This window comes from Pezoporus occidentalis, unplaced genomic scaffold (genome assembly GCF_034315485.1).
Source record: "Pezoporus occidentalis ecotype Australia unplaced genomic scaffold, CSIRO_AGI_Poc_V1 ctg4, whole genome shotgun sequence".
NCBI lineage: Eukaryota > Metazoa > Chordata > Aves > Psittaciformes > Psittacidae > Pezoporus > Pezoporus occidentalis.
Window position 1 is genome coordinate 13,386,231 of NW_026915724.1, and position 27,836 is coordinate 13,414,066.

At 39.7% G+C, this 27,836-nt stretch overlaps 1 protein-coding gene and 1 long non-coding RNA gene across 5 annotated transcripts in view; one reads left to right on the forward strand and one right to left on the reverse strand.

The window, feature by feature from the left end:
- The window catches only part of ASXL3 (ASXL transcriptional regulator 3), a 123,971-nt gene extending 109,842 nt beyond the window's left edge, over positions 1 to 14,129 (reverse strand). For 2 of the 4 annotated variants that reach the window (XM_062633487.1, XM_062633488.1), the window contains exon 1: positions 13,642 to 14,129. In XM_062633487.1, coding sequence (XP_062489471.1) covers positions 13,642 to 13,695 — 54 coding nt within the window. In that variant the 5' untranslated portion in view covers positions 13,696 to 14,129. Of the gene's footprint in view, positions 1 to 12,997; positions 13,165 to 13,641 lie in introns of those variants that run through there. The other 2 variants (XM_062633490.1, XM_062633489.1) reach the window with 1 other exon arrangement.
- Positions 13,241 to 14,758, forward strand: LOC134171339 (uncharacterized). Its single transcript, XR_009967607.1, has 2 exons — positions 13,241 to 13,663; positions 14,490 to 14,758. It is a non-coding gene; the product is annotated as an uncharacterized LOC134171339 (long non-coding RNA).
- Positions 14,759 to 27,836: the final 13,078 nt, after the last annotated feature.

Here is a 27,836-nt window from a genome sequence, read left to right on the forward strand (position 1 = left end):
ATACAGAGACTTTTCTTAATGCTAGGCTTTCTGTTCAAGACAAGCTTCTATTTTTAAGGGTCCTTAATATCACAGTGTGTTTCTTATCCTAAAAACCCTCCCTGTACATTGAACAAGATTCAGCTGTTATCTGTCAGGACAGTAACTGTAACACAAGAAAAGCAAACCAAGAGAGAATAAAACATGACTGTTATACAGTATATTCAGTCACGGGTTTTATTCTTCAAAATCACCAACATACATATACATGAGTATCCAAGTTTTCCTAATGTCACATCTTCTCAGCAAATGCAGCAGTAAAAATCGCCAACTCCTATGAAATGCCACTGGCAAATAAATTCCATGTCTATGGGGTCTAGGCACATCTTTTAGATTTAATATTTCATAAGTTGATAATACATGCTTTAGCTGTATCTTCCATTTGCCAAAAAAAAAAAAAATAGCTAGCAGTAAGTGAACAATAAAACTCTTTTATGGAAAAATGACACTGCAAGATCTTGGTCATCCAGTGTAACTACTGAATTCCTACCATACCTCCAAAACAGTGAGTAATAAGATTAGCTTTACAGTTCAGATCCAGGAATGCAATCTTCCTTTAACTGTGCCAGAGAATCTCATCCAAAGATGTAAGATTATACTTAGGAGATTTACATGCTATGCTCTCTGAGGTGAAAACAAAAATAAACCAAGGTATCCAGAATCAGAAGAAAATTACCACTCTCTTACATTCAAGCATCACACCAGACAGACTTTTGGACATGGGAGATTCTATGAAATTTCTGTTCTAGAAATAACTTGGGCAAGATAATTTGAGACTAACTCCAAAAATTCCAATAGGATAAAATTCCAAATGGATGAGATAATATTTCAGAAGACAAACTGGTCTTTTCAATTCTTTCAAAGGGATTACTTAAAATTTCAGCAATACTCCTTTGGCTAAGATAGCCCATAACATAAGTTGTTTTAAAATGAAATAGAATGAAACATAATCAAAGCAAAAGTATTTAATTTCCAAAACAAAGGTACTGACTTTTATACAGGACAGAACACAGATTTTTCTTTTTTTTCACCTTGATGTTTCACTGTTTCACTTATACTCCCAAAGTTTACGAAGAATCCAGACTTTAAAGACAAAGGTTTGGGGATTTTAGCTGGTGAAATGGTAACAAAATAAATAAATAAAACAATGAAATGTAATTTTATCCTAGAATTCAGAAGGGGGTTTTTCCTTCAATTCTTTCATCGTCAGTCACAGGTAAATTTTTTTTCCTCCCTTCAGTATATTTGCTATTCTACTTCTCATTGCTACAAGAACATCTTCATCCCTTCTTCACTGCTTCCCAGTGCGGCACTATCATTTTTCTCCCCAGGGTTACATCGGTATCACCCAGGCACACTTTTTTCACCACATGACATGCCAACAGACATAAACCCAGTTTCATTTTCTTCTATTAACCCCAGAAAATGTATGCAAGTACTAAAAGTAATAAGCTTCAGAACTATTATTATGCATGTATGTAGCACTTAAAACCTGATTTTTTCAGAACATTAATCCTCAGAAGGCTTTCCCTAGATCCCTTACCTCCCCCTCCACACCCATATTTTTCTATAAAATTAACTCCAGCATTTCACAGCCTTTAACTAACACATGAAACAAACAAGTGCACTGACTTTTTAATTGTTTTAAACCTCTCATTCTCTTTGCAGCTCTTTCAGAAGCATTTCCGAACCACCATGCATACATACCAAACCTCAGTTATCTAGGCAGCCACTTTGTAGATCTGCTCAGAATGAAGATCGGAGATTATTTTATTTTATTTAATATTACTTTAAATAGCTTGAAGCATTCTCAGCTCAGACACTAATATAATGAGTGCATGAAAATTACAGTATGAAACGTAGTCAGTCCTCATTAAAATTGACTACATAGACATTTTGGTTTCTAAGTTGTTTTTTAATTTAATAGAAGTGTTAAAGATTGAGAATGGTAGTAAGAGGATGTTTTGATATTGTATCAAACAGTCTATCTCCAAGCAAAGTATGCAACCCTACACATTAATGGAGACAGAAGCCCTTTCTCTTTTATAAAAATTATTTCCTACAAAAAAATTCTGACAGGTCCCCGAAGGAAAAAAAAAAAATAAAAATCCCACTTAGGCCAAACTAATTTGACAGATTAAGATATCTTAGATATATTTTGGTTGGTTGTTCTCTTCTAAGCAGATTAAAAGACAATCAGACAATGCTTTTCTGATCTAATTTCCCAAATTCATACAAAACATTCCTGATCAACTGCTTTGACTCTATTACTCCACGTTTTTCTAGTTTCTCATCTTCAGTTGAAGTTTTCAATCTGTAGTTCACAGATCAGCTGAAAGACTACCATTTTGCAGTCCACGAAACACAACAGCTGAAATGATTGCTCATATCCTAACTTCATCCTCAAGGCCTTTCACTCTGCCCAGTCCTCTTACTGCTCATCTCTTGAACTGTATCCTGCACCCTTTCAGTTAGTCAAGCGTCTGTTTACTTCTCCCACAGTTATGACCTTTTTCATTGGAAAACTCCCCAGACACCCCCATATGAGTTCTGCAGTCTCCTTCTCAAGTGCCACAGCTGCTGTGGGCCTGAAGGCTAAATTAACAACCCACAATGGTTACTGTGAATATCAAACACTTACTGTGAAGGGCTAATCATTGCACAGGTTCTAAGAAGCTCCCTCGGACGTGCTTAGTAAATGTAACAATCAGCAGTGCATGTATACAGCATGCAGTAACTTGCATGGCCAGACTGATAAAAATCTACAAATTTACCTTGTGAATCCACAGCCTTCTACTTCCGCTTCTACAAATATGCCAAAAAAGATCATATTTTAACAACACAACCACTTAATGGGGCTCATCGTCACTGGAACAGTGTATCACGGGGAGCCAGAAAGATCCTTCTTCATAAGGTAACTGCAGTGTTCAAGCTTAAAGCAGTAATTCTATTTTCATTCAGGCTTTTGCTCTTTTGGGTCAATCCCATGGTCCAGAAACCACAGTATTTGTTAACAGACTTTTACTAAGGAAAAAGGCACTAGTCAAGGCAAAGACACAGGGTTGGTTATCACTGACAAGTTCCACTTAGATGGGTAGCTCTCACTCCAAAAGCAATAGGCAAAATTGTCAATGAGTCAGCTGATCCTTGAACACTGGCTGGAGAAACAGCATTTTAGCATGAAGAGTTTGATTTGCAAGATGAAACAACCACATAACTGGACCAGTCCAAGAGCTGGAGCAGTGTCCATTTCGTGTTATTGCTAACTGTCTATCCAAAATGATGCTGGGGCTCATTAGGGGCAGACAAAACGCCTCAAGCACATCACCCAATCAGACTCACAGGGCTGTAACAATACTTTGACATTATATATGTGTGTGTGTGTGTGTGTGCGTGCGTGTGCGTATGTACAGAAGATTCAGGCTGATAAATCAGGAATTTGAGCCATCACATCAAAACACGCAATCCTTATTCTGTTCTCCCATCAAATATTTCCTATTGGGATACCTGACAAAAAGCGCTTAATCTATTGCCCAGGAGGCTGCTGTTGCAGTATGATCTATATTCAAAGTCTCCAGCTGCACAGATGTAGTGGGCAGGGTGAAGTAAATCATCACAAGATTCTCCATCATTATTTTAAAAGATTAGTAGCCTTACAAAAGACAGCTCAAACTCTATACTACCACTCCCCTTTCTTTTCTGCAATGTGGCCTGATGGACCCAAGCACTTGGTGTGAACTGCCCAGGCCATTCTGCTGACCTGTGTTTAACTGACAGGAGATGTTTAATAATGCAACACAACTTGACAGCACAGGGAACAGAACAAAAGGAAGACAAACAGCCTGTTTGACAAGGATTGCCAATGTAGCAAAATTGGCTACACAAATTTTTCTTACTTTTGGAAAAAAAAAGAAAACAACAAACAAACAAAGAACAACAACAACCAAAAAAAAACCAACAACAAAAAAAACAACAACACATAACAGTTTCCAATCAAAAGATCTCAGTACAAGAACAATCCAGGCAAATGCTTAGCAGTCCCTGCCATCTCCAGGAAGGTAAACACTTGTGGAGCCATGCAACAACTTGAAATCAATGACAAAAAGGTATTAACATATCTTCAGTAGTAACTCATTTGAAAATGTCTTCAGCAGTGATTTACTGAGCTTATTCACAGCTAGACAGTGAGCCCCACTAAGTTATTCTACTTTGGATTTTTTTAAACAAGAGTGCTTGCAAGATGTCTCAAAACCCTGCATTATGAATGAAACAAATTATGAAACAGATTAGAATGCATTAAGCACTACTGCTCTAAGAACAAACCCGCTGCAGCATTGCTACATCAAACTGCCAAAAAAATCCAGATACGAAGGCAAAAAAAGCCACAAAAAAGCAGAGAATGTGAATGAGCACCACTAAATGGATACAAAATTCTCAATCTGTACAAGAAAATTGATGTTTTCTCTCTAGTCACTGTCAGAGGAAAAAAAAAAAGAAAAAGAAATAACGATGCATTCGAATTCTAAATCACGCCTGTCAGACAACTTTTCATTATCATTTTATTCTCCTCCTTCTCCCATTTTTTAAGAGACCAGATTCCATCAAAGGCCAGAGAATTCCCAACTCCTATGAGTAATGAAAGTTACCAAGTGATTTTAGAGATTTCACAAAACTAATTTGGGGTGTGTGACTTATTTTCAAGTCTGAATAGACAAGGTGACCTTGAGGCGCTTTCATTTTTTATTATTACTGAAATAATGCACTAATTAAGATGCTCTTTCAGCTCTAAACACTGAATTCCAAAGAAGTTCTCATTGGTCTTACCTGTCTAGAATTTCTAAATGACAGAAATGGCAAATGAGATGAGAAAAGCTGGTGTGATAAGCAAGCTTCATAATTTGGAGATAGCTGCCCTAATCTTGGTCCAGAAGAATGACAGCACGCTGCAACCAATAAGAGTCTGTTTTCTCTCATTACCTTTGCTAGGAAATATTAGCAGATAGGCGTAGTAACATGGAGTGTTACATGCTTCTCTGATACAGCAATGCCAATAGATACCCTAGCAGCTGGTAGATAACTGGGAATTTTAAGGTATAAAAAGAATTAGCATTTATCCAAAAATAGACACCAGTAGATGTATTAAAACATCTGGATGTGGAATTTGGTCAGTCAAAACTCTTGAAATTGAAATAAAAATAAACGCTTAGTGACAGATGAAGTTAAGTACTTCGGCAATACAATCGTAGTCGTAGAGCCTCTTGTACAAAGAAGGTTTAATTCACAAAGGCAAGAACAAATCACACGACACATGAAGATTGACTGTGACTTACTAGAGTCTGCAGACATTTCACAAAGGCATCTCACCAACAATAGTAAACCACAACACACAGGCAGGTTCTCCAGGCTGCTAAGAGCAAGATGAAATGGATGATTTTGACCTTCAAATGGTTGATGCGTACTTTGGTTAAGGCGCTTTCCCCTTCCCAGACATCAAGTTAAACGGGAAGCTAACCAGGATAAAGCAATATAAACCCTGACTAGAATGACTGCTTCACTAAATTCCTGATCCTGTCTATTCTTAACCAAGATCACAATAAGAAAGAGAGGAAATAGTTTTGACATTAAGTTCTCCAAACTAAATCAAGAGCTCAAGACACTTGTCCGTCAAGGAACACTTCTGAAGTTGTAAATGTTTAAAAAGCATTGCTATCTCTAAGTTGGACTGTACAGGATGCAATTATCATCCATAAGATAATAACCTCTAGAGCTGAGCCTCTACAAGCAATGAGGAGATTCTCATCACCACAGATTTAGCTACACCAATCTATGTATATAAAAGGACAAGTTTTAAAACAAAGTGTGTAATGTGTGCCTTCTAAATAAATTATTCCAAAATCACAGACAATCTAGGACATGACCTAGAATGTCTTCTACAGAGGAATATAGTCCAGTCCTCTTACTTAGTCTGTGAATACCCAGAGCAACAAACCGAACTGTGGTTGCTGATCCTGGTAAATGTTGTCAGACAGAAATTAAACTCAAGGCTACACTACAAAACAAGTCTCCTCAGACACCGGAGGTACAGGATGCCATATCTAACTCAGAACCTGCAATGTAACAGCTGAATCCCATATGTTGAAACGTCATCATGTCAGTGTCCACATAGACTGTGCCCTGCTGAGCTCAAACGATCAAGGTGAGCTGAAGTCTTCACATTCAAAGCATGAAAACATTAGACCACCTCCACCAGTTTCTTGTTCCAGTGTCAGAAACAGCAGACCTTGCTTAGACTGAAGTGAATGATGCTGCTCTAGATCCCTCCAGCACTTAACTACAGTTCCCAGCCCCAGTCAGTACTGACACCAAAGGGTATCTAGGACGAAGGCATGCACTGCCAGATGGCTTAACTGTCTCCTGATAGACATGACATCTGTGTTAATGTACTATAGTCGTAAGTAAATTTAGGTAGTGGTCTGCTTAAGGTATGGTATTTAGCAAAACATAGATCATCTCTTCAAACCAAGATTAGCTGCAAGCAAGCCATTAGCTGCTGAAGGCACATCTATACCCTTTTCACATTCCCAGCAGGTATATCTCCTCCCAAGACAATAACTCCAGCAATAGAAAACTGTCTAGCAGGGCTTCGCAAAGACAGAGCAGACTCAGAGGTACCTCAATGATTTGGGTTTCTCTGGGGGGGGGGGGGGTTACTGTCATTCAAAATTTATAAGAGATTAAATGGGCCACCTATGGCAAATGCTGTGCTTGAGCAGCATGTGGATTTGCTACCTGAATTAACAGAATAAGCAAATAGGCTGTACCAGGAAGTACTGCTTAGAGCATGCACTGTTCCAGGTTGTTGTTCTGCCTTTGCATTACAAGCTGACTGTTCCAGAGGGAAGGCTAAGATAGTTAATTCCTTCAGTCTGTAAATTCCTCAAAAGAAGGATTTTGTCAGTTTCAGCTAGAACCTGTGGAATCACAATTTCCACTACTCACATCTTCTCCAAGGTCTTCATAGCAGAAAAGGAGAACACTATTTAGTTATTGCTATTTACAGAGAAGGTCAAGATTATCAACATCATACCCAGGGAAAGGGAAAATATTTTGAAGCTTACAACTTCTAAAAAAACCCTGTATTACTCCAAACCCAAGAGGTCAAGTTTAGCAAATGACTTTCCAAGTAATGTAATCTGCTGGTCACAGTATAAAGAACAAAGAAAGCCTGAAGCAGGAAGTACAATGAGTTTGGCTTTTCACCTTGAAGACAGCATACTACCTGGTCCAGACTAGGATGCTGCAATGACATGGTCTGATCCAGGGAACTGATGAGCTGGACTAGCAAATCTAAACCAAACTAGCTGTAAAGGATGGGTGGGGCCTTGGGTGTCATTAGTGGAAACTATTTCACTGTGATTCCACTGTTTTCACATGCAACTGACCAAATCTTGTTTGTGAGAAACTTGTCAACTGCTGGAACAAATAAAAACAGGTCAGTTATTTCAACAGAAACATGCAGTATGACAGGAAAATATTGGTTCTTCTATAGAGAAAGGTAAGCCAGGAGCCACTGAAAGCATTCTCTGTAAGTGAGCATTAAATCAAACCTTAAGGCACTGAAAACAGCTTCACATTGTTAAGAAATGCTCATATTTAGATTCCTGTAAGGGTTTCTCCTATGTTATTCTGCTTTGATAGAAGTAAGGTCATATTACTGAGGACAGGTCCCATTCCTAGGCTGGGTCTGTGGTGCCAAAGGTTAAAGGTCTGTCTTGAGGTAAGTTAGAAACTTATTCCTCTCAATCTGCCCTAGAAGAATGCATAAAGTAAGATAAAATAGAATAAATTTATATTTTAATGTAGATCACTTTTTAAAATAAAAAATATTAACACACTAATTTCTGCATTATGTCATACTAACAAAATAAAATACTGACAGTTAAAACACAACCACAGAAGGTATAAGAAAAAAAAGTGCACATTCAACCTTGTCTAAAAAATGCAAAACTTACTTTGAATAAAACAAATGTGAGGAAACCCTAGAGCAAACCAAAATAAAATACAGCTCTTCAAAGCATCATCGATTTGCGATCAAAAGGAAAGGCCATCAAAACTTCCCAAACCACAATGCTCCTGCATGTCTGAAAAAGAATTAACTCAGAACAAGCATGGAAATAATAGTAGGTTTTTGTTAAACCAACGACAAAGAAATCCTTAATACCATAAAACAAAGTTAGGTCAAATCTACCATTTTTAAAGATACATGAAGCTCCTTCCACACAATGCTTTAAAATGCTATTTATAGTAACAAAAGCAAAGACTTAACATAAAAGTCAAAGGGATTATCATCAATGGTTTAACTATGCAGAAGTTACTCTTTTAATTTTCTGTTTCATTTGCGGTCTTTATATTTGAAGATGCAATGCAAAAATATTTCTATACAGCAACACAATCTGTTTCAACTCCACTATCTTAGAAGACCAGACGAAGCAGCAATCAGCTTTTGGACAGCCAGCCACTTTAAACAGTAACATGCAAGCTAACAATTCCAACAGACTTGTGTGCTTTTCATGTTTGGTTTGGTTATTTGTGGGTTGGGTTTTTTTCAGCACCAGTTTTCTTAATTAATTCATATAAAGTTTACAGGAGCAAGAAAACAACTCTTAATTCAGAGCTGGATCTGGTCAGGAGACTAGTGCAAGTAATACAAGAACTAAGGTATGAATATCACTCCCCCAATATGCACAAATCACCTGAACCATGAGGACTCTCCATAGCACTGTGAAGTGCATATTCTTCGGTAACACAAGAAAACCTTTCTTTCAGAATGCAGGTTGGAGAAGGAGCAAAAATACTGGAGAGGAGGTCCAACACATGAATAACCCAACCCTACTGTTAGTCCCGATTTTCTTCTGTTTTATTGTCAACTAGTGATAAAGACTTAACTGAACTGTGTTTCAAAACACCACTTACAGGAAAGAGGGCAATAATAAGGGCAAGCTTTCATAAAAAATCCTTTTAAAATATTACCGTAAACTGTCACCCTTCATGGGCAGATGTTCTGTGCTTTATACATACACTGAGCTCTGCATTCCTGAAGTGAGAAGCCTCCATTCCTTTTGTTCAGGCCTCTTTCACCTTTCTGTACCACAAGTAACAAAGGATCGTGTCTAGCAGTCAAGTGATAAAAAGCTGGATCACTCCTACCTACTTAAAATTGCTATCAGCTCTTGTGTGGCAGAGTATCCTTGGACACATTTTGTTCTCAGTAATTTTTGTTTCAGTATTTTTTATGCAGTATCTTATCGCACGAAATTATTAAGAGGCAGAATTTGCTATTTTGTCACTTTCAGTGAGTTTAAGAGCAGCTGAAACTAAACCAATACAAGTTTTTTCAACTGAAAGGAATCATTACAAATTGCTTACATTACTCGTGTTTTACCTTTCTATTTAATTTTTATGAGTTCCATGTATGACCAGAAAACTACAATATGGTTTCATCAAATGAGAATCAACTGAAAGACAGAGGAAAGACAGGATGTTTCCCCTCCTTCCTTTTAAGATTTTCTTTTGTTCTCACTTTTTAAGTGTATCTCATTGTACTTAAGTGTATTTCTATCTTTGTCTATCAGACAGAGAAAGAAGAAAAATGGCATGGAGATAATGCCCAGGTCATATGTAAGCATTGCTCTAGTATGATACAAAGTAAAAAATGAGTTGACATATCGAGTCCACATCAAAGATATGCCCTTTGGCAGGTTGTAAAAACAGGTTGCAATTTTGTCCATAAAAATGTGTGTTCTACAAAATGGGTTCTGTAACATGAACTATTAGTGGTATGCCACCATTCCATTGATCCTGCACGTGTTCATCTCTCAGGAATGCTTGTAAGCTGGGCTATGCCTTTCCCTAAGATAAGTAGGCTTGCATGAGGGGAAAAAGCAGTGCATTGCAGACAGAAAGATTCAACTCTGCAGGAGACGTCTTCCACAAAATGCAGGTTTCAATACAGGACATGCCAGTGGCTCCTGTTTTACTGCCTGTATCACATACATGGTATTTAGAGAGAGCTGAATATATATGGGAGTCCTTTCCTACTTATGTTTTAAAAATTTAGGGAACAGCTTGAAAAAAACACTGCCTTGCAGGAACTTAAGTTTTCAAAGACCCTTTAATCAAATACCACAACACAGTAAAGGTACTGCAGACTGTCAGTTTGGAGCCTCGCCACTTAGTCTTACACATTATAATATATTTTAAGACTGTCATGTAATATATTTTTCTAAAGTACTTCTGCTTCTTTCATTGTGAATGTGGGAAATGGAGAGCTGTGTAATGATTTCAGGCTCGAGTCCAGTTTTTGTACTCCTTTTTATCTGTAACTATTACATGGTGCATTATGAGTTTCAATATAGACTGAATATAGAGACATGACCATATTCATTTCTTTCATAATTACTGTGAGAGAAATAGAGAGTGAATGAGGCAAAAGTGTAGCCACAAAGATGATTTTATGACTATGAAACAGAACAACTATGAAGATGCTGCTGTACCATAACTGCCTCTCCCACAGATTTCCTGAACAGCTTTGAGTAAGGTACTTAATCTTTCCATGCCTCAACTCTGCATGGGTAAAGCAGAGGTCAAAATACTTAGCTTCACAGGCATGTTATAACTATAGAAACATTTGCATTTGGGAAGCTACTGGGTGTTACTAATAATAGCTATGTATGTACAACTGAAGCATAAAAGAAAAATAAATTTTTGCACTGAGTTTGAAAGGTGTATAGAAAATTAAGTACCACACATCAAACAAAGAAAACGGAATGAAAAATCAGCAGCTCTGGTGAATGAACTTAGAGTACTTGGGGAAATTAGCATGCATGTCTGTAATTTAAAGGCTAGATTGCAATATATAGACTTGCATACCAGAGTGAAAAAGCTAGCAATGTTACCTCTGTCATTTCTTACTTTTTAGCACTTCACTTTTAAAGCCCAGTATTGTTGTAATGTAAGGGCTTTTGTAGAAAATTTAACACATAAATATCCACACATTTAGTGTGTTATTCATTCAACTTCCCATTCCTAAAAGTAATTCAGCAGCATACAATTTTACAACATATTGATTTAGGTAACTCGTGAGTCTTTTTTTTTTTTTTTTTTTTTGTGAGTAAATATCAATCACTTCATTGTTTACTTGCCTTTGGAAAGAAATTGATTTAATCAGACCTTGCAGAAATACATTATTGATGTATCCCAAGAAAACGAAGTCATAATGAACCATCAGGGTCCTAACATAAAACACTGTAAGGAGTGGCAATTCTGGCTTCAATCTTTCACTGTGATTTGCAAACATATGCCACTATACATGTAAAGCCTGGTGCAAGACTGTAGTTGGTCTGAACAGCACTATGTATCACTCACCTAATGGACAACCTGGGACAAGTTCTCCACAACTTGGCAACCCCAGGAGGGTGGACAAAACCAGTGTGGACCTTGCATATCCCCACCACTTGTATACAGCAGTGTATAATTTTTACTCAATTTTAGCAAATCATGACCCTTCTGGGGGGAGCATTATGTGATACAACATCATGGTAAGAGTCCCAGCCCTTCTCCTCAGCATTGGCTCAGCCTTGTTCTCCAGAGGCTTTCAACTTTCCCATATATTGGATCACATGGGAATAGCAATTTTACTTGATACACAATAAAGTTCCTTCATGCACATCTCTCAAACAAAATATATAGTGGCAACTGCAGTAGCAGCTTGAAAGAGTAAATTTAGAACAGCATTTGATGTATTTTATAGACTCTTGAATACATGTTGCCAGTTTAAAGCACAGAGAAAGTAGTACTGTAGCAACACTCACTGACAAAATTATTACGGCAAACGTGACAGTTAAACTTCTGTTACAATTGTAAGAAATGAGGGGACAGTAGCGACACTGTATCAGAACATCGTTGCAAAAGCTGCAGTGTTACAAAACGCTGTAGGATGTACAACGAGCCATATCAGAATTTAGCACTGACCAAGCATATGAGAACACCTCAGTATAGCTTGCAGAGACATCTATAGGTAGTGTCCGTCTAATACCTTATAATTATTTACATAGGGGAGAGAGAGAGAGAGAGGCTGAACTTCCTATGCAGGAACAAGGTGAAATTTCACACAAGGTGAAAACATTTTTACAAAAAATATGCTTCACTACTAAACAAGTAATAGGAATAAGAGATGAATATCCATTACCAAAACCAGATGCACAGACATGCCACTTAAGCAATTAAGTCTGTATCAACAAGAGATAACAGATAAAGTTGGTGTAGACACAAAAAGCAATATAATCAACAGCCTATCTTTCCATCTTTGCCATCTTTCTACACACCCAGCTGAAGCTGAACCAGACCCAACTTTGCAGAAGACACACATACAAATGTGTACAACCATATACGATGCACTGTGTGTAAGTATTTGTTGTAAAAATCCTAGGATGGAGTGAACCTGTACATACTTCAAAAATGAAAAACAACATAAACAATGCGTGCTATCACACTTAGCAAACAATAATACAGAATCATGAAAACAGATACAGTAGTGTAAGGGAGACAGTTTCTTAATGAAGTGGGAATGGGCTAGGTCTCCAGAGCCACGGAGCCTTTGCAGGAGTGGGTCCGACTGCCCTGGATATTTCCCTGCACAGTGGGGGAAGCAGAGGGGGTGAAGGGAAATCCCAGGACAAAGTTCTCTCTAAAGTCCTCGCCCCTCACCCCGGTCCTCCTGTCCGCACTCAAGGGATGATAAAAGGCAATTCGCGGATTATCTCACTTTTCCCTAGCATTAAAAGGAGGGATTTTCGTGGGATGTCTGATGCGTGAACTTGGAGAGATAGAAACAACCCCTGGCTATCTACACACAGTCATGCAAAAGAAGAAAAGAATATAGGCATTTCCTCACACATACACCGCGGAAGGGACGTAGCTATTTCTCCTCTCCAGGCGGGGACGGGAGCGGGACAGAGGGCTGCCGGTACCGCCAGCCCGGGCTCAACGGCACTGCGAGCCGGCTGCCCCGGCACCGCTGGGGCGAGTGGGGGGACCCTCTCACCAACACCACACACGGGCTCGGGCTCGCACTCGCACCCTCACCCTAGGGCACCCCGGCCTCTCCCTTCACACACACACACACACACACACACACACACACACACACACACACACACACGAACTCGCACGAGCTCCGCCGAGCCTTCACACCCGCTCCTGCACAGGCGCTCCCTCACACGCAGGGGCACTCCCTTACACACGGGCTCCTTCGCGCTCCCTCACATACACACACACACGCTCTCTCCGCTCATTCTCCCTCTCACACAGTTCCCTCTCGCGCACACGCGCACACACACACACACACACACTCTCCCTCAGACTCCCTCTCACACTCTCTCTCGTCCTCTCTCTCCTCCCTCCTTCCCTCACACGCACGCTCGCCCCAACGGCCCCAACCGCCGGCAACAAAGCGGCGGGCAGCGCGCCGGGCTGGCGGCGCACGCACACTTACACACACTCACTCACTCACTTATACACACACAATGCTGCCGCGGCACCTACCAGGCGGGCAGCCTCGGCCCAGGTGCGGTCCTTCTTCTTCCTCTTGTCTTTCATGTTTGCATCTCATTGAGGTGGTTCGGGGGGGGGGGGGGGGCGGGGGGGGGGGGAGGGGGGGGGGGGGGGGGGCGGGGAGAAGGCGGACCGGGAAACTGACGGGCGGGAGGGGGTGGCCCGGAGGGGTTCCGCACGGACAATGATACGGTGACACCGAGCGCTGGAGCCCCCGGGGCGGGAGGGGCGGGAGAAGAGGAGGAGAAGGAGGGGAGTGGGGGCCGGGCCGGCTCGGCTCCCCGCAGCGGCGGCGGCACAGCTGACAGCTTGAGGGATGCTCCGCTACGCTCACAACAATGCACTATGACGTCACGCGGGGGAATGGCGCCCGCACCAAACATCCCCGCGGCGGAGCAGCCCGCCCGAGAACGCTCCCGACGCCAAGCCTCGCGAGAGTGGCCGCGGCGCCGCTGTGCCCCGGGCCGGGGGGCGGTGGCGGGCGGGGGGAGCTCAGAGAGGCGGGCGGTGGTGCCGGACTACAGCTCCCGTGGTGCTGCGCGGCAGGCAGGCGCGCGGGGGGGCGGCTCCCCGGGGACGCGGCGCTGAGGGCGCTGGCGGGGCGGCGGTCGGGCCCTTCCTCGACCCCAGTCACCCGCCGTTCTCCCCGTTTTACGGTGAAACCCTTTACTTACGGCTGGGGCAGCCCGCGGGCTCGGCGGGGTCGGGTCGTGTCGTGCTGGGCCGCGACGAGCGAGGTGCCGTGGGGCTGGTGTCGTGCTTGTCGCCTCTGCGGTTCCCCCCTTGCTTCGCTCGGAGCGGCGTGCCGAAGTCTGACAGACCGACCACTGACCGAAGAGGTGCCGGCTCGGAGAGATCCCACGTTAGCGTTTCGGCTCCTTCTGTTGCCGGAGCGGGAAAGAACATCTTCGTGTGCCAGTGTAAACAAAGGAGTTGATGTGCTGCGCTCGTAAAACTGACGAGGGATGTGTTCTCTTCTTGGATGATTTCGGATTAAGATACACACGAAATGCGAATCAAAAGATTTAGCACACCTTCCTGAGTTGCAGGATACTGTGGGTTCTTCCTCTCCCCTAAATATTAAAGTATATTTGCAATACTATTGAAATATGTTTGGCATTCGTTGTTCAGACTGAAATGAGTTACAAATTATTCAAGCTTTTGTGTATCCATCTGTTCAGCTCCTGTTGCCTCCTTCGTCCCTCTCCCAGCAGCACCCCTGTTCTGCCTTGCTGCCATGCCCTTTGTAACTTAAACCTTACTTGCACACAAAGGTGCGATTTAATGGGTTGAAAAATAAAAAAAAAAAATAATAAAAAAAAATCACTCCCAACAACCACAATGCACAGGCTGGTTTATCTAGAAAAGAACCAGGCAGCCCCGAAGGAAGCAAAAGTGGTGACTTGATAGTATTCCTAAAACAGTCTTGAGTGCTCATCTGGTGTAGTGTTACTGCTGCAGGTTCATTGTGCTCTTCCTCCTCACAGTTCTGTTCCCATGGGAAATGGTACGTGGAAGATAGTTCTTCACCATGACGTCTTTCCAGATTTCCTAAGTCATTTCCCCTTAAAATAAAAACAAGAATGAAACAAAATCATGTTAAAACAGCTGCTTCTAAATTTAGTTTGGATTCCAGAGTATATAGTTTTGATCAGAGGGCTTGAGTATGCCTTGGAAATTGTCTTGAAAAAATATGTCGTTGCCAGTTGGAATGTTTTAGGTTCAAGAGTTAGGTTGTGTAAAAATTTTTACAATCATCCAGTTGTTGAAACAGCTATATATTCGTTTGTGACTTGCTGCATGCCATCTTTGTCACCTTAGTAACATTTTGAAAGGAAATGATTGCTACTAGTATTACTTATTTGTCTGTGTTTCTTCGACTCCTACTGCCTTTTTCTCCCTTTTGCACTTCCTCACCTTTAGTAACTGTCTAGCACTCCACTATACAGGCTTCATTCACATCTCACACCCCAAGCTAAAAGCCTACATCTGCACTAATTAAGTATCTCATTAAAACTGCCTGACACACCTTCATTGTTTTCAGTATTGGAAGGACAACAAAAAAAGTGTAGGCAGGTTTGTCAGTAACTCCCATCATAAGTGGCTAGTTTAGTACTGAAAAATGTTCTGCATCAGTTCCCCATCTGTTCACAGGTAGATGATGATCCAATTGCTTCATGTACATAACATGAACTGAACTTCCATTACTCAGGAGAGCTCTGATGTTGTGGTATCGATGCTGGACAGAGGACATTTGTCAGGTAAAAGAAATTCCAGGACTTTGTAAAATAATCTGACTTTGTGATTTTATTTTTCTTATTGTTGTTGGTTTGGTTGTTTTCTACTATTGCCTGTTGCAGTCAGTATGAGACTTTCATTTAGTATTTCTATGAAATAGAAATCTCAGCCTGGAATAATCTTTTTAGTATTACATTCTTTCTATTCACCTAGTGGAGTGTCTGTGCTGTCATTTTATTCTCTTGCATAATTCCTACAAAGTCCAGGTGCTCCCAGGTTCCTTCTGTTCACTTGCAAAGGGTTGGAAAACCTATACCCACAGTTAATGGTACTGACTTTGCTGGAGAAGGCAAACCAAAAGAAAGCGACAGAGAGATGGTGTGCATTCTCCATGCTTTCATGGTGGAAAAAAAAAAAAAGAAGAATATGCTCCTGAAATTAAGTATTTCTTACTGCAATTAATGTCATGGCTGAATCCAATAAGTACTACCAGCATACACAGAAACCAAGTGACTCAACAGAACATCACACTGCTGCTTTAAGGGAGTTAAAAATCAAGTGCAAGTCTAGAGGCACAGCAGGAAAAGGTCAAGTTTAGCTTATGGAAGAAAGCTTTTCCTATTGATTATAGATAGTACTTACCTCCTGAATTGGACCTGACATTACAAGAGATTGTACCCATTGCTTCTCTAACTGAATTGGCAATAGGAAAATTGATAAATGGTGAACTGCATTCAAACTGCACCCACTAGAACGATGCATACTACATCATACATTAACACATGTATGTGTGTGTATATGTCTGTGTGTAAATATACTACTGCCGTCTCCACAGCACTTTGTAATCCGTATTGGATAACCTGTAAATGCTGCAGCAAGATGTTATATTAAAACATATAATGAATTTCTACCTAAGCAATATTTATGTGGCATTACAGTGTCAAATGTACAGTTTTGACCATGGATGAAAGCAGTTATTTATTAGGGATGAATTTTTCTTGCATCATAACAGTCATATGTTACTAAAATAACACTGTTTTCTGAGCTTCAGTACTCTGAATGCATTTGCCTGCAATGCTACAGAAGTTTGACACTTGATGTTATACAGTGAGCTACATGAAGAGCACTGTTCTTGTTTCCTGCATAGAAAACTCACTTTTGATACATACTGATAGGGGTTTGGGTTTTTTTTTGGTGGTTTTTTGTTGTTGTTGTTTGGTTTTGTTTTTTGTTTGTTTTTTTTTATGTAATCCTGTTAAGCAGAAATCTGGGAACTGCACTACATACGCAAGTGTGCGTGTGTGTATTTATGTGGATTGCTTCAATATAACAAAACCCCACTGCAATACAAACTCCGGTTTCAGCTCTTACAAAATAAATAGTATCAGCTATTACATGGAAATGTTTACTCATAGCACGATAATTTGATCTAAAGTGCCAGGTTTTGCAGTGAAGATTATATTCTCTACAACTGAATGAGAGATGCTGTTACAAGATAATTAAAAAAAAAAATTAGCCCAAAATTGTACGGATGGAAACACTGCGTTTTCTGAATTAGTTTCAGCACACTGTTGACAAAATGCAAACCAGAATACTTGGTTTTGTGTAGACTTAGGGAAGCCAGACAAAGCCACTGAGATTGACAGTTAACCATTTACAGATACTGATGTCATTGTTGCAGAATATGTTTTCTACTCTTGATTTAAAGAATGCATATTGCCAAGTGTCCAGACAGCTTGAGTTTCACAGCATTTATTACACTTAATGGAACTTTTCTCTTTTGATCGTAAGCCATATGGACCTGAATCAACACCCAGAGCTTTTCAAATATGTTAATAATTCTTAATAACAAGCCTGGAATCTAGCATTATCTGGATGATGTTAGTGTATTTGGAAAAACTCCTGAAGCTGGCAGAAAAGAAAAACCCTACAGGCTGTATTTCAACATGTCAATACAGGAGGGCTGAAGCTGAGTTTTGCTGAATACTGAATCAGATGCAGAAAGTAGTCTTTTCTTGAGCAGGTCATCTCTCCACTGGGGTCAAAAAAGGTCATAGAACATGTAGAAGAGCTCACCCTTCCCAGAAAAAAAAATAAAAATAATTACAAACATATTTTTCAGGTCTCAAATCAAAGTGTACATTGTCTATTCCTTCCTATGCAATGCTCGCAGAACTATTAAGAACAACACATTGTAAAATCTAAAATTTACCCAACATAGCGAATTTTCAGACAATGAAAGCTTTGACTTCAGTGTTCACCACAATTGTCATTACTTTTGTCTCAGAACAGGAATGGTCAAATGCTGTAAATGCAGAGCTACTTCCTTTACTCCCTCCCAGCCCTCTGGAAGCCAAACACTCAGGTCTTTATTATGGCATTGCAGTTGACCTAATAAACCTGATTGCAGCTGACTTGAGGCCCACTCTGCCTTCCCAACAGCTGTTGGAAAGATCTTGGGTGGTACTCCCAGTGTGGAGAGCTTACCAGGCAGTTGCCTTTGAGTCAAGCTACATCCAGGCAGCACTCCCTCGACCATGCTGGCCATCACTTTTTCATGATAGGAATCTGGAGCCACTTTTCCCCAAATCCATGGGACAGTCTCTATGAGGAGACCATTGTGTTTGAACCCTGAACAGTTAGTTTATAAGATACAGTAAAACTGTTGGAAAGAAAACATTTCATTGTGCATATACTACAGAAGAGTAGGGAACCTGTCTCTGAGGCATTATACTCCAACTGCTTACAGATCACACCTCTTGGCAGTTGTGTTAACGACAGGAAGACTCAGAGGAGCAGGAACTGTCTGCAGATGGCTAGCAAGATTACTTTCATTTGTACATGACACAGTTTAGTCAAACTAAAACCACAGCAGCTCATAGTTTATCTCGTCTGCACTTTTTTAGATGCTTATCTACCTGATTATATGGAAGTTGCTGTATGGATTATAAATATGTTTGCTACAATTACAGGAGAAATATTTAAAGTTACTTGCTTGTAATGTCTGATTTAACAGAAATAACATATCTTCCTGTCTAGAAGGTGATTCAGGAATTCCAAATGCATGGATGCTATTCCAATACCACATTTCAGCCTACAGAATGAACTTCACCCACAAGGTAGATATGTAATGAAATGTCACTTCACATTATATGGAATTTTAGGGAATTTTAAAATGTGACCAGCAGGTCAAGGAAGGTGATTGTTCTCTCCTCTGCTCTTGTGAGGCCCCATCTGGAGTGCTGCATTCAGCTCTGGGGCCCTCAGTACATGAAGGACTTGGACCTGCTGCAATGACTCCAGAGGGATGCTATGAAGGTGATCAGGGGCTGGAGCACCTCTGCCGTGAAGACAGGCTGAGAGCTGGTCTTGTTCAGCCTGGAGAAGAGAAGGCTCCAGGGAGACTTTATAGCAGCCTTCCAATACCTAAAGGGGGGTATGAGAAATTTGGAGAGGGACTTTTTACAAGGGCCTGTAGTGACAGAACAACAGGGAATGGCTTTAGAGTAGAAGAAGGTAGATTTAGATTAGATATAAGGAAAAAGTTCTTCACTGTAAGCATGACTAGGACAGGTTGCCCAGAGAAGCTGTGGCTGCCCCATCCCTGGCAGTGTTCAAGGGCCAGGTTGGATGGGGCTTTGAGCAACCTGGTCTAGTGGAAGGTGTCCCTGCCCCTGTCAGGGGGTTGGAACTAGATGAGGTTTTAGGTCCTTTCTAACCCAAACCATTCCATGATTCTGTGATTCTACGAATTGTGAAGGTGTCACAGAGGAATTACTTCATACATCATGTTCATGGTATGTTTGAAGTTGTCACAACAAACCAGCAATTACAGAACAAGTACTGGTGGCCAGAACTCATTATGAAGAACCGAAGCTTAACACTAGAATCACTTACCACAATTAAGACAAGTGACTTATGCAGTACCATTACAGCCTACCCCTTACAATGTTTTTCTCCATGAATGACTGACATTACAGCCCCTTTGGGCAGTTACTCTAGCTATCCAGCTATCTTTCTGTGATAGATGGCATCATAAAATGACCGAACGGAGCATTTACATTGTATGACATCTGCTGCTATAATCACTTTCTTGTCTGTTTTCAGCCAAGAATGAAAGCTGTAAGAATTGGTACGATTTAACTTCTTACAATGTTCATTTTATTTTTTTTTTCCTTGGGAATATATATAAAAGGTTATCAAGTTTCCTTAAAGGTGACGAAGAACTAGAATGTTAAGGAGCATTTTGAAAGAGACGTCACAGCTAATGTGAAAAACAACCCCAAAAACCTTGGAAGACCTTCTGAGTGGACTAATTACAAATTTAAGGAGTAACATACCATGTAATCACATAAATCATTTCCTGAAGTAATGCCTGGAGAGCTACACACAATGAGTTGAATGTTGCTAGGTTCAGGATCTATAAACCTGTCATAGTAGCACAGTCACAAAACACACAGTCCAACACCATGAAAACTAATAAAGATCATTGTTGCAGTACAGATCTGCAATTCAAATTTGGCTATGTAAGTGCAAAGCCCTGGAATCTCCTGAAAAGGGAAGTTGGTTTATGTTTTCTCTCAAGCTTTTTTGGGGAAAAGGACTACGTACATATAAACTGCCTTTGGGATAAGTACACACCTGCTTGCACCTGCTTGCCTTGGGCAGCTTAGAAATATTTCAAATTGTTTCTGCATAGTATATTGCTTTCCCTTACCTTCTCCGCCTTACAAGACAAATGAACAAGATAGTTTGGTCAGCTGCCTGCTAGCTGCAGATAACTGTCTGCACACCTCAGAAAATTTTAGACAGTAACTAAATATAGCACAGAGATGAAATGTTAGGTTATTAACACCATAGACTCCCTAAAAAGACTATAGCCAATGCAGTATGGGTGAAAAAGAGCAGAGGGCATTTTTCAGGTGCGTTGATGTGAAAAAGCAAATTCAGTATGGGGGACTCTCTTTGTGTGTTTAGGCTCTTCCTGCAGACATGGTGGTGGCTTTTCTCCTTTGCTGCTCCTTTATGGCTATAGAAGCAATCAGCAGTTATATCACACAACATATGATATGTTGGCACAGGTCAATAAACAGCTCTGGTTCAGGTGTATTATATTACATTTCTCTATTTGAGCTGTGCTGACTGCAGGAACAATGACCATCTTCTTTCCAGAAGTTAGCAGAGGAATCTACATATGCTTGGGGCAACTCTGCTGATTAAAGCCCTGTCTCTGCAAGAGACCTGGGTCACACCAATACTTGTAGCATTAGTGCCATTTTACATAATGACTTGTATTCACTATTTAAATTTAAATATTATAAAAGACAAATAAAGACCAAATAACATAGTTATGAAAAAACTGTAATATTTTCTTATTATCAGTAAAAATGTATGTGTTATAATCTGGGACAGGGACTGATCTTTGTGAATGTGATTGTAGTGTGGTAACTACAACAAGCACTGGTCTCTAGGCATTACGACAGCAACAATATATATGCCTAAGTTAAAATTATGCACATTCAACTGATATACTCTTTTAAAACTCTTAAAACTGTTAAGACCTTAGGCCTGCTGTAGGAGAGGATCAGGTTCGACATCATCTTAGGAGCCTGAATGTGCGCAAGTGCATGGGACCTGATGCAATCTTTCCGTGGATCCTGAGGGAGCTGGTGAATGAAGTTGCTCACCCACTGTTCATCATATTTGAAAAATCATGGCAGTCAGGTGAAGTTCCCAACGACTGGAAAAAGGGAAATACTGGAAAGGGGACTGAAACTAGATGAGGTCCCTTCCAACCCAAATAATTTTATTTTTGTAATTTTATGTATGTTTTATTTTATGTATGGTTCTATGAAATAATAAGTTTAAAAGTTCTATGAATGTCACTCAAGAAACCCAGAGTCTTAATTAAAAATATACTAGTCAGGACAATGAGGTTAAAAAAATTAATATCAGAGTGTTTGGTGCTTGATTGCTTCAATAGCTCTTCTGTCTTGTCCTCAGCTACCTTCTGCTATATATCTCAGATAAACTTATGCCTACACTAGGACAATTCTATTCCTACAAGCCATCCATTCTCTATACTCCAGCCATGCAACCACAGATCACTTAGACCTTTAAGAAATAAAGAAAAATAGTATTTGATACCACCTTTTACATTTTGTAAGAAAGATCTTCCCACAATAGCTAAGAAGTAAAACTTTCTATTCATATATACAGCTCATTGTGCTCATTACAGGCTACAAAACTAAATTAAAATATAATATCAATACTGATGTCATATGACATGAGCATATGACCCATCACAGTTTAGTTGGCATGTATTGGCCCAATGGTATTTCAAAATTTAAAGCAAAATGAAGTCTAAAGCCCTTACGATTCCCAGAACTATGCCTTTTTCAGTCTAAAATATGTGAGTAGCCCATTGAAGTTCCTGAGACTAGTTGTGTTAAGGAAATATTTAAACATTAGTAGACCCAGGTGTCCAGCATGGCAGCAGGTGTACTGGAAACTATTTGGCTGGGTTGCTAAGGGCACATGGAGGAGACATATACCTTTTTTAGCAGAGCCTGTTGCGACAGGATGAATGGTAATGGTTTTAAACTAAAAGAGGGGACATTCAGCCTGGATTTTAGGAAAAAATTCTTTACAGTGAAGGTGGTAAAATACTGGAACAGGTAGCCCAGAGAGGTGGTAAATGTCTCACTATTGGAGACGTTCAAGGCCAGGTGGATGTGGTTCTGGGCAACCTAGATGATCTAAATAAAGACGACCCTGCTCATTGCAGGGGGGTTGGACTAGATGACCTTTGAAGGTCACTTCTAATACGAACTATTCTATGATTCTACATCTGGATCTGCTGCTTTTTTTGTAAGTTAAGTTATTAAAAATGAAAAGTGAGTGTGACACTTTTCTAGTATGCCTAACAGATCTTGTAATAACATACAGGGATAACTTAAAGAAATTAATTTTTGAATTCTTTAATCTCCAGCTATTTTTGAAACACATCCTTTAAAAAAATATGAGTCTATAAAGTTAATCCTGGCTTAACAGAGTTATTTTTAAATAACAATTTAAAAATAAATTAAACACATACTCAGCTGATTTTGTTTGTTCTTCTAGAAGAATTATCACCTATGGATGTTCATTGTCAGTACTGCAAGTTACCTGCATAACTACACTGGGTTTTATGTGCTTATTGTGAAGTTTATGGATTGGAAACACTTTCACCAAATTATGACAAGTTGCAGGAAGGCTAATTTGGAAAATTTAAGGATTTGCATGGCAGATGACTCCTGTTTTTAGAGCCTGAGGTTAGGGCAGGGACAGGAAGTAAACGTTACAGGGCAGATTATAGGTACGTGTGCAATTCATAATAAACGTTTGTGGACTGTGAGTTTTTTAGATCAATCATTTCAAATAGCTGTCTTTTAGGGTATACTCAACAATAATAAGGAAATTGTTTGGGGAAATGAATTTATCTAACACATGATATTAACAGGACAATATGACTTCTGATCAACTGCTTTTATAGCTGAGTTGGTCTCCTCAATTTGCATTTAAGAGAGGATTAAAATAGTCTTAGAATTTTCTGCAAACATCTTGCTAAAATTTATGAAAAAGGAAAGAAAATAATTATGCATAATTACTGAAAATGGCTGCAAGAGAATGATATGCTGCATGCACAGCATCTATCCTGCCTTTATGAAGGCCAGCTATTTACATACACGTAGGAGAAATAACTAGAAATAAGACTTTCTATATAAAAAGAAGAAATTGCCTTATTTTTTTAATATAAAAAAATCTTAATTGGTTATTTACAAAAACCAAAGCGATGTGTACAAGGACTGCATTATAAGCAGTTTTTCAGAGCATATGATAATGTTCTATATTAATGTCCTAGTTTTAGCTGGGGTAGAGTTAATTTTTCTTCCTAGTAGCTGGTGAAGTGCTGTGTTTTGGTTTCAGTCTGAGAATAATACTGATAACACACCAATGTTTTAGTTGTTGCTAAGTAATGCTTACCTTGATCAAGGACTTTCCATTCTCTCATGCTCTGCCAGGGAGGAGGGGCACAAGAAGCCAGAAGGAAGCAGAGAAAGGACACCTGACCCAAACTAGCCAAAGGGGTATCCCATACCACAGCACGTCACATAAACTGGGGGGAGCTGGCCAGGAGGGACTGACTGCTACTCAGGGCATCGATCAGCATGTGGTTATCAGTTGTACTGAGAATCACTTGTCATTCTTGGGGCTTTATTCCTCTCTCTATTTATTTCCTCTCATTGTTATTATTCTGTTGTTGTTATATTTTAATTTATTTGAATTATGAAACTGTTCTTATCTCAAACCATGGGAATTTACCTTTTTTTCCAATTCTCTTCCCAGTCCCACTGGAGCTGGGAGGGGAGTGAGCAAGTTGCTGGCTGGGGTTAAATCACAACAATTAATAAGCATTGTGAGAATGAAAGCATCACTTACACTGATCCAGATATAATGATATTTCAGGTAGGTAAATTTGAGTGTTACAGTTTAGCAGCAAAAGGCATACTGTAAAACTTCCTTAAACAGAGCACTACATATACTACATACTTAATGTTGTAGTTACACTTTTAAAAAGAGCGAATAAGCTAGCTGGAATAAACAGATTTTCTTTCATAAGATCGAGTTTCACTCAAAGTTACTCTAGCTTTACTCTTGTGGTTCCCCATTCGATATTGAAACATCTTTTTTCTCTTGGCATTTCCTCTGTGGGGAAGAGACTGGAACAAGAGTTTCAAGTTCCAAAATAAATGGAGGATGGTTATTCTGGTCTGAACAAGAAAAACTGCGGTTGCTGTAGTCAGGATCGCAAACCAGATTTGGTTTAAAAAAGAAAAAAAGTCATATGTGAAATCCCACAAGGCACAAAAGAAGGATAATGTTCAAATTGAGATGCTGCACTATTGCAGAAATTGTACACTTAGATCCTGGCTCTGTTCCCTTCTTTGAATCCCTGGAAGTCAGTTGTTTTTTCTCTAGTGCAGTTCTCTGTTTCTAACTAGAGATATGAATATTTCATTTCTGTCTCCATTTGTCTTCCTGGCTTATTCAAATTGAAAGCTTGTCAGAACAGGGACTGAAAATCTCTTGGTATGTATACATCATGAAATAAAGTGGAAACCTGATCTTGGTTTGGTCTCAGGCTACCATATGAAAGAATTTATATATATTTCTATAGATATTAAGGCAAATAGCAGTTGTGTGATATTTGAAAAATACAATTTTCCTTATAGAATTATTACCTCACCTTTTTTTCCATATAGATATCTAGGGTAAGCCCAATGTTGAAATGTGGCATGTGTGAACAGTCCACTCTGACAGACTGAGTGGGAGAAAATTGTCAGCTGGCCAATGACAGCAGCTTTCTGCATATTTTGCACAACTGGAGCATCAGAAAGCTATGAACCAGCAATAATTTTATCAGACTACAAAACTGACTGCATTTGGCAATTCTGTACAAGGGAGTTCTCTGCACAAATGCAAACATAAGAGTATTGTGCTAGTAGCTGTATATTTCTAAGGAGAATTCTCTTCCTCTGTTTTTAAATAAGAAATTTTAAATGTATGGCTGGGTTTTTTTTTTCTTTTGTAATAATCTCATTTCTGAAGAGTTCAAGACTCTGAGATCAGTGAGGTGAATTGTCATACCTCTGTTCAGTTTCAAAGGGCCCCTTAAGCTCAGATCTCAGCTGTCACAATTTTGTCACTGAAAGCTGCTAAACAAAACACTGGTAAATACAGACAAAAGTTTTAAATTCAGGTGAAGCTGGTCAGATTTAACTTGAAGAAAATTACTTTTCAGAAAGTTACTCTTTACTGATTAAAATATGAAATACTAGAGAGGCATTCAGACATAGATTTAGTCATACAAGACTGTGGAGCCAACATGATTTGCCTTACTTATGTAACTGCTGTACCTCTGCTTTCCAATAGTGAGACTGAGCAACCTGATTTCAAGGAATAGATCTACATTATTTTTCATGTCATTTCAGGGAGAGCTACACAACACTGTGCATACTTTGTCCCCAAAAAATACATACACTTTTACTATGCAAAGAGGTGAGGTTTTTTCATTATGAGTGAGAGACAAAAGGTAAGGTGACACTTGCCAGATTAAGTATTTCTTTGTGATCAAAAAAAGAGGCATAAAAAATTGTACATATAAAAAGTGATGTATTGACTTTTAGTTGCCATTGTTCCATTTTTCTGAGATTGTTGTTCTTTTAAAATTCAAACTTCCAGCATTCTTTAAACAATTGCAATAGTGTTCTATCTTCTACAGTTAGATATTTCAGCTTTCAGAATATTACCCCACTTGGAACTTACAGGTTTTGACCTTCTTCCCTAAATGCTAAATTTCAATAGCTTCTTGTGTTCAGTAATCAACATGTTGTATTTTCTTCCATAGTAGCAGTCTCAGTGTGTTCTGTAATAGATTGATTTAAAATGTAAAAATATTGAAATGCAGAACAGTTTGTATTTATGCACCTATATTTATAATTGAGGTGGGTTGACCCTGACTGGGGGCCAGGTGCCCACCAAAGCTGACCTATCACTCCCCTCCTCACTGGACACGGGAGAGGTCCTGCCAGGAGGCTGCTCCAGCAGAGGTTTCCCATGGGGTCACAGCCTCCTTCAGGCATCCTCCTTCTCAGTTGTGGGCCCCACCCTGGGCTGCAGGAGGATATCTGCTCCACTGTGGACCTCCGTGGGCTGCAGGAGCACAGCCTGCCTCACCATGGTCTGCACCACGGGCTGTAGGGGAATCTCCATTCCAGCACCTGCAGCATCTCCTCCCCTCCTTCTGCACTTATCTTGGTGTCTGCAAGGATGTTGCTCTCATGTGTTCCCACTCCTCTCTCCAGCTGCAATCGCTCCTGCACAGTAACTTTCTCCCCTTCTTAAATTTGTTATCCCAGAGGCACTACCACAACTGCTAATGGGCTCAGCCTCGGCCAGCGGGTCCAACTTGCAGCAGGCTATTATTGCTTCTGTTGGACACAAGGGAAACTTCTGGTAGCTTCTTACAGAAGCCAGTCCTGTAGGCCCCCCCGCTATCAAAACCTTGCCATGCAAACACAATAAAGTACTTCAAATAGTTCACTGACGTTTTATTTGGAAACTGAGGTTTCTTCTTCCGAATAAATAATTCAGATAATGTATTACATTTTCGTAACTCAGGAATGAAAGTCAGTACTATTCATAGTGCTGTTGACATGCCTTCTAGTAATTTATGGAATAATTATGACCATATTTGGGATACATCTCTTCCCTACATTTCTGATTTGTCCTCCTTCAATACATCGTGACAATGTTGTTGTAATTCATGTATATTGTACAGACTGAATATATTTAAAGGCAGGCAATTTGTTCCAGACAAATACATTAAAAATAGAACACAGCTGTTTGGGCCTCACTTTCTCCATGGGACCTTTAGTACAGACATTGGGTTAGTAATGAAGGAATTTTTCAATTCTACCCTTTATTCTTAGTCCATGAGACCACGAATGATAATTTGTAGTGAATCATTATCAAAATCTTTTTAAGCCTCCAAAGAATTCAGAGGATACATATATCAAGTGCTTTATTTCAGGAAGTGGGCGGTTGGCAGCATTATATATATGTATATATATATATATATATATATATATATGGAAATAATTCTTCAATAGCTTAGCCAAACTTTATACAAACATCTAGCCTTACTTACCATAATTTTCTCAGATCTTGTTTGTCTCAGTTAAAAGAACTACACAAAGGTATAAACTTATTTCCTCTGCAGTGTTTTTAATAATTCTTCTCATGATTGTATGTTACAAGTGGTTTAGTCTCTTAAGAAGTGTCATTCATTTTGAGAAAGAAACAATATTTCAAAGAACAACAGAGAACTTTCAACTGACATTAAT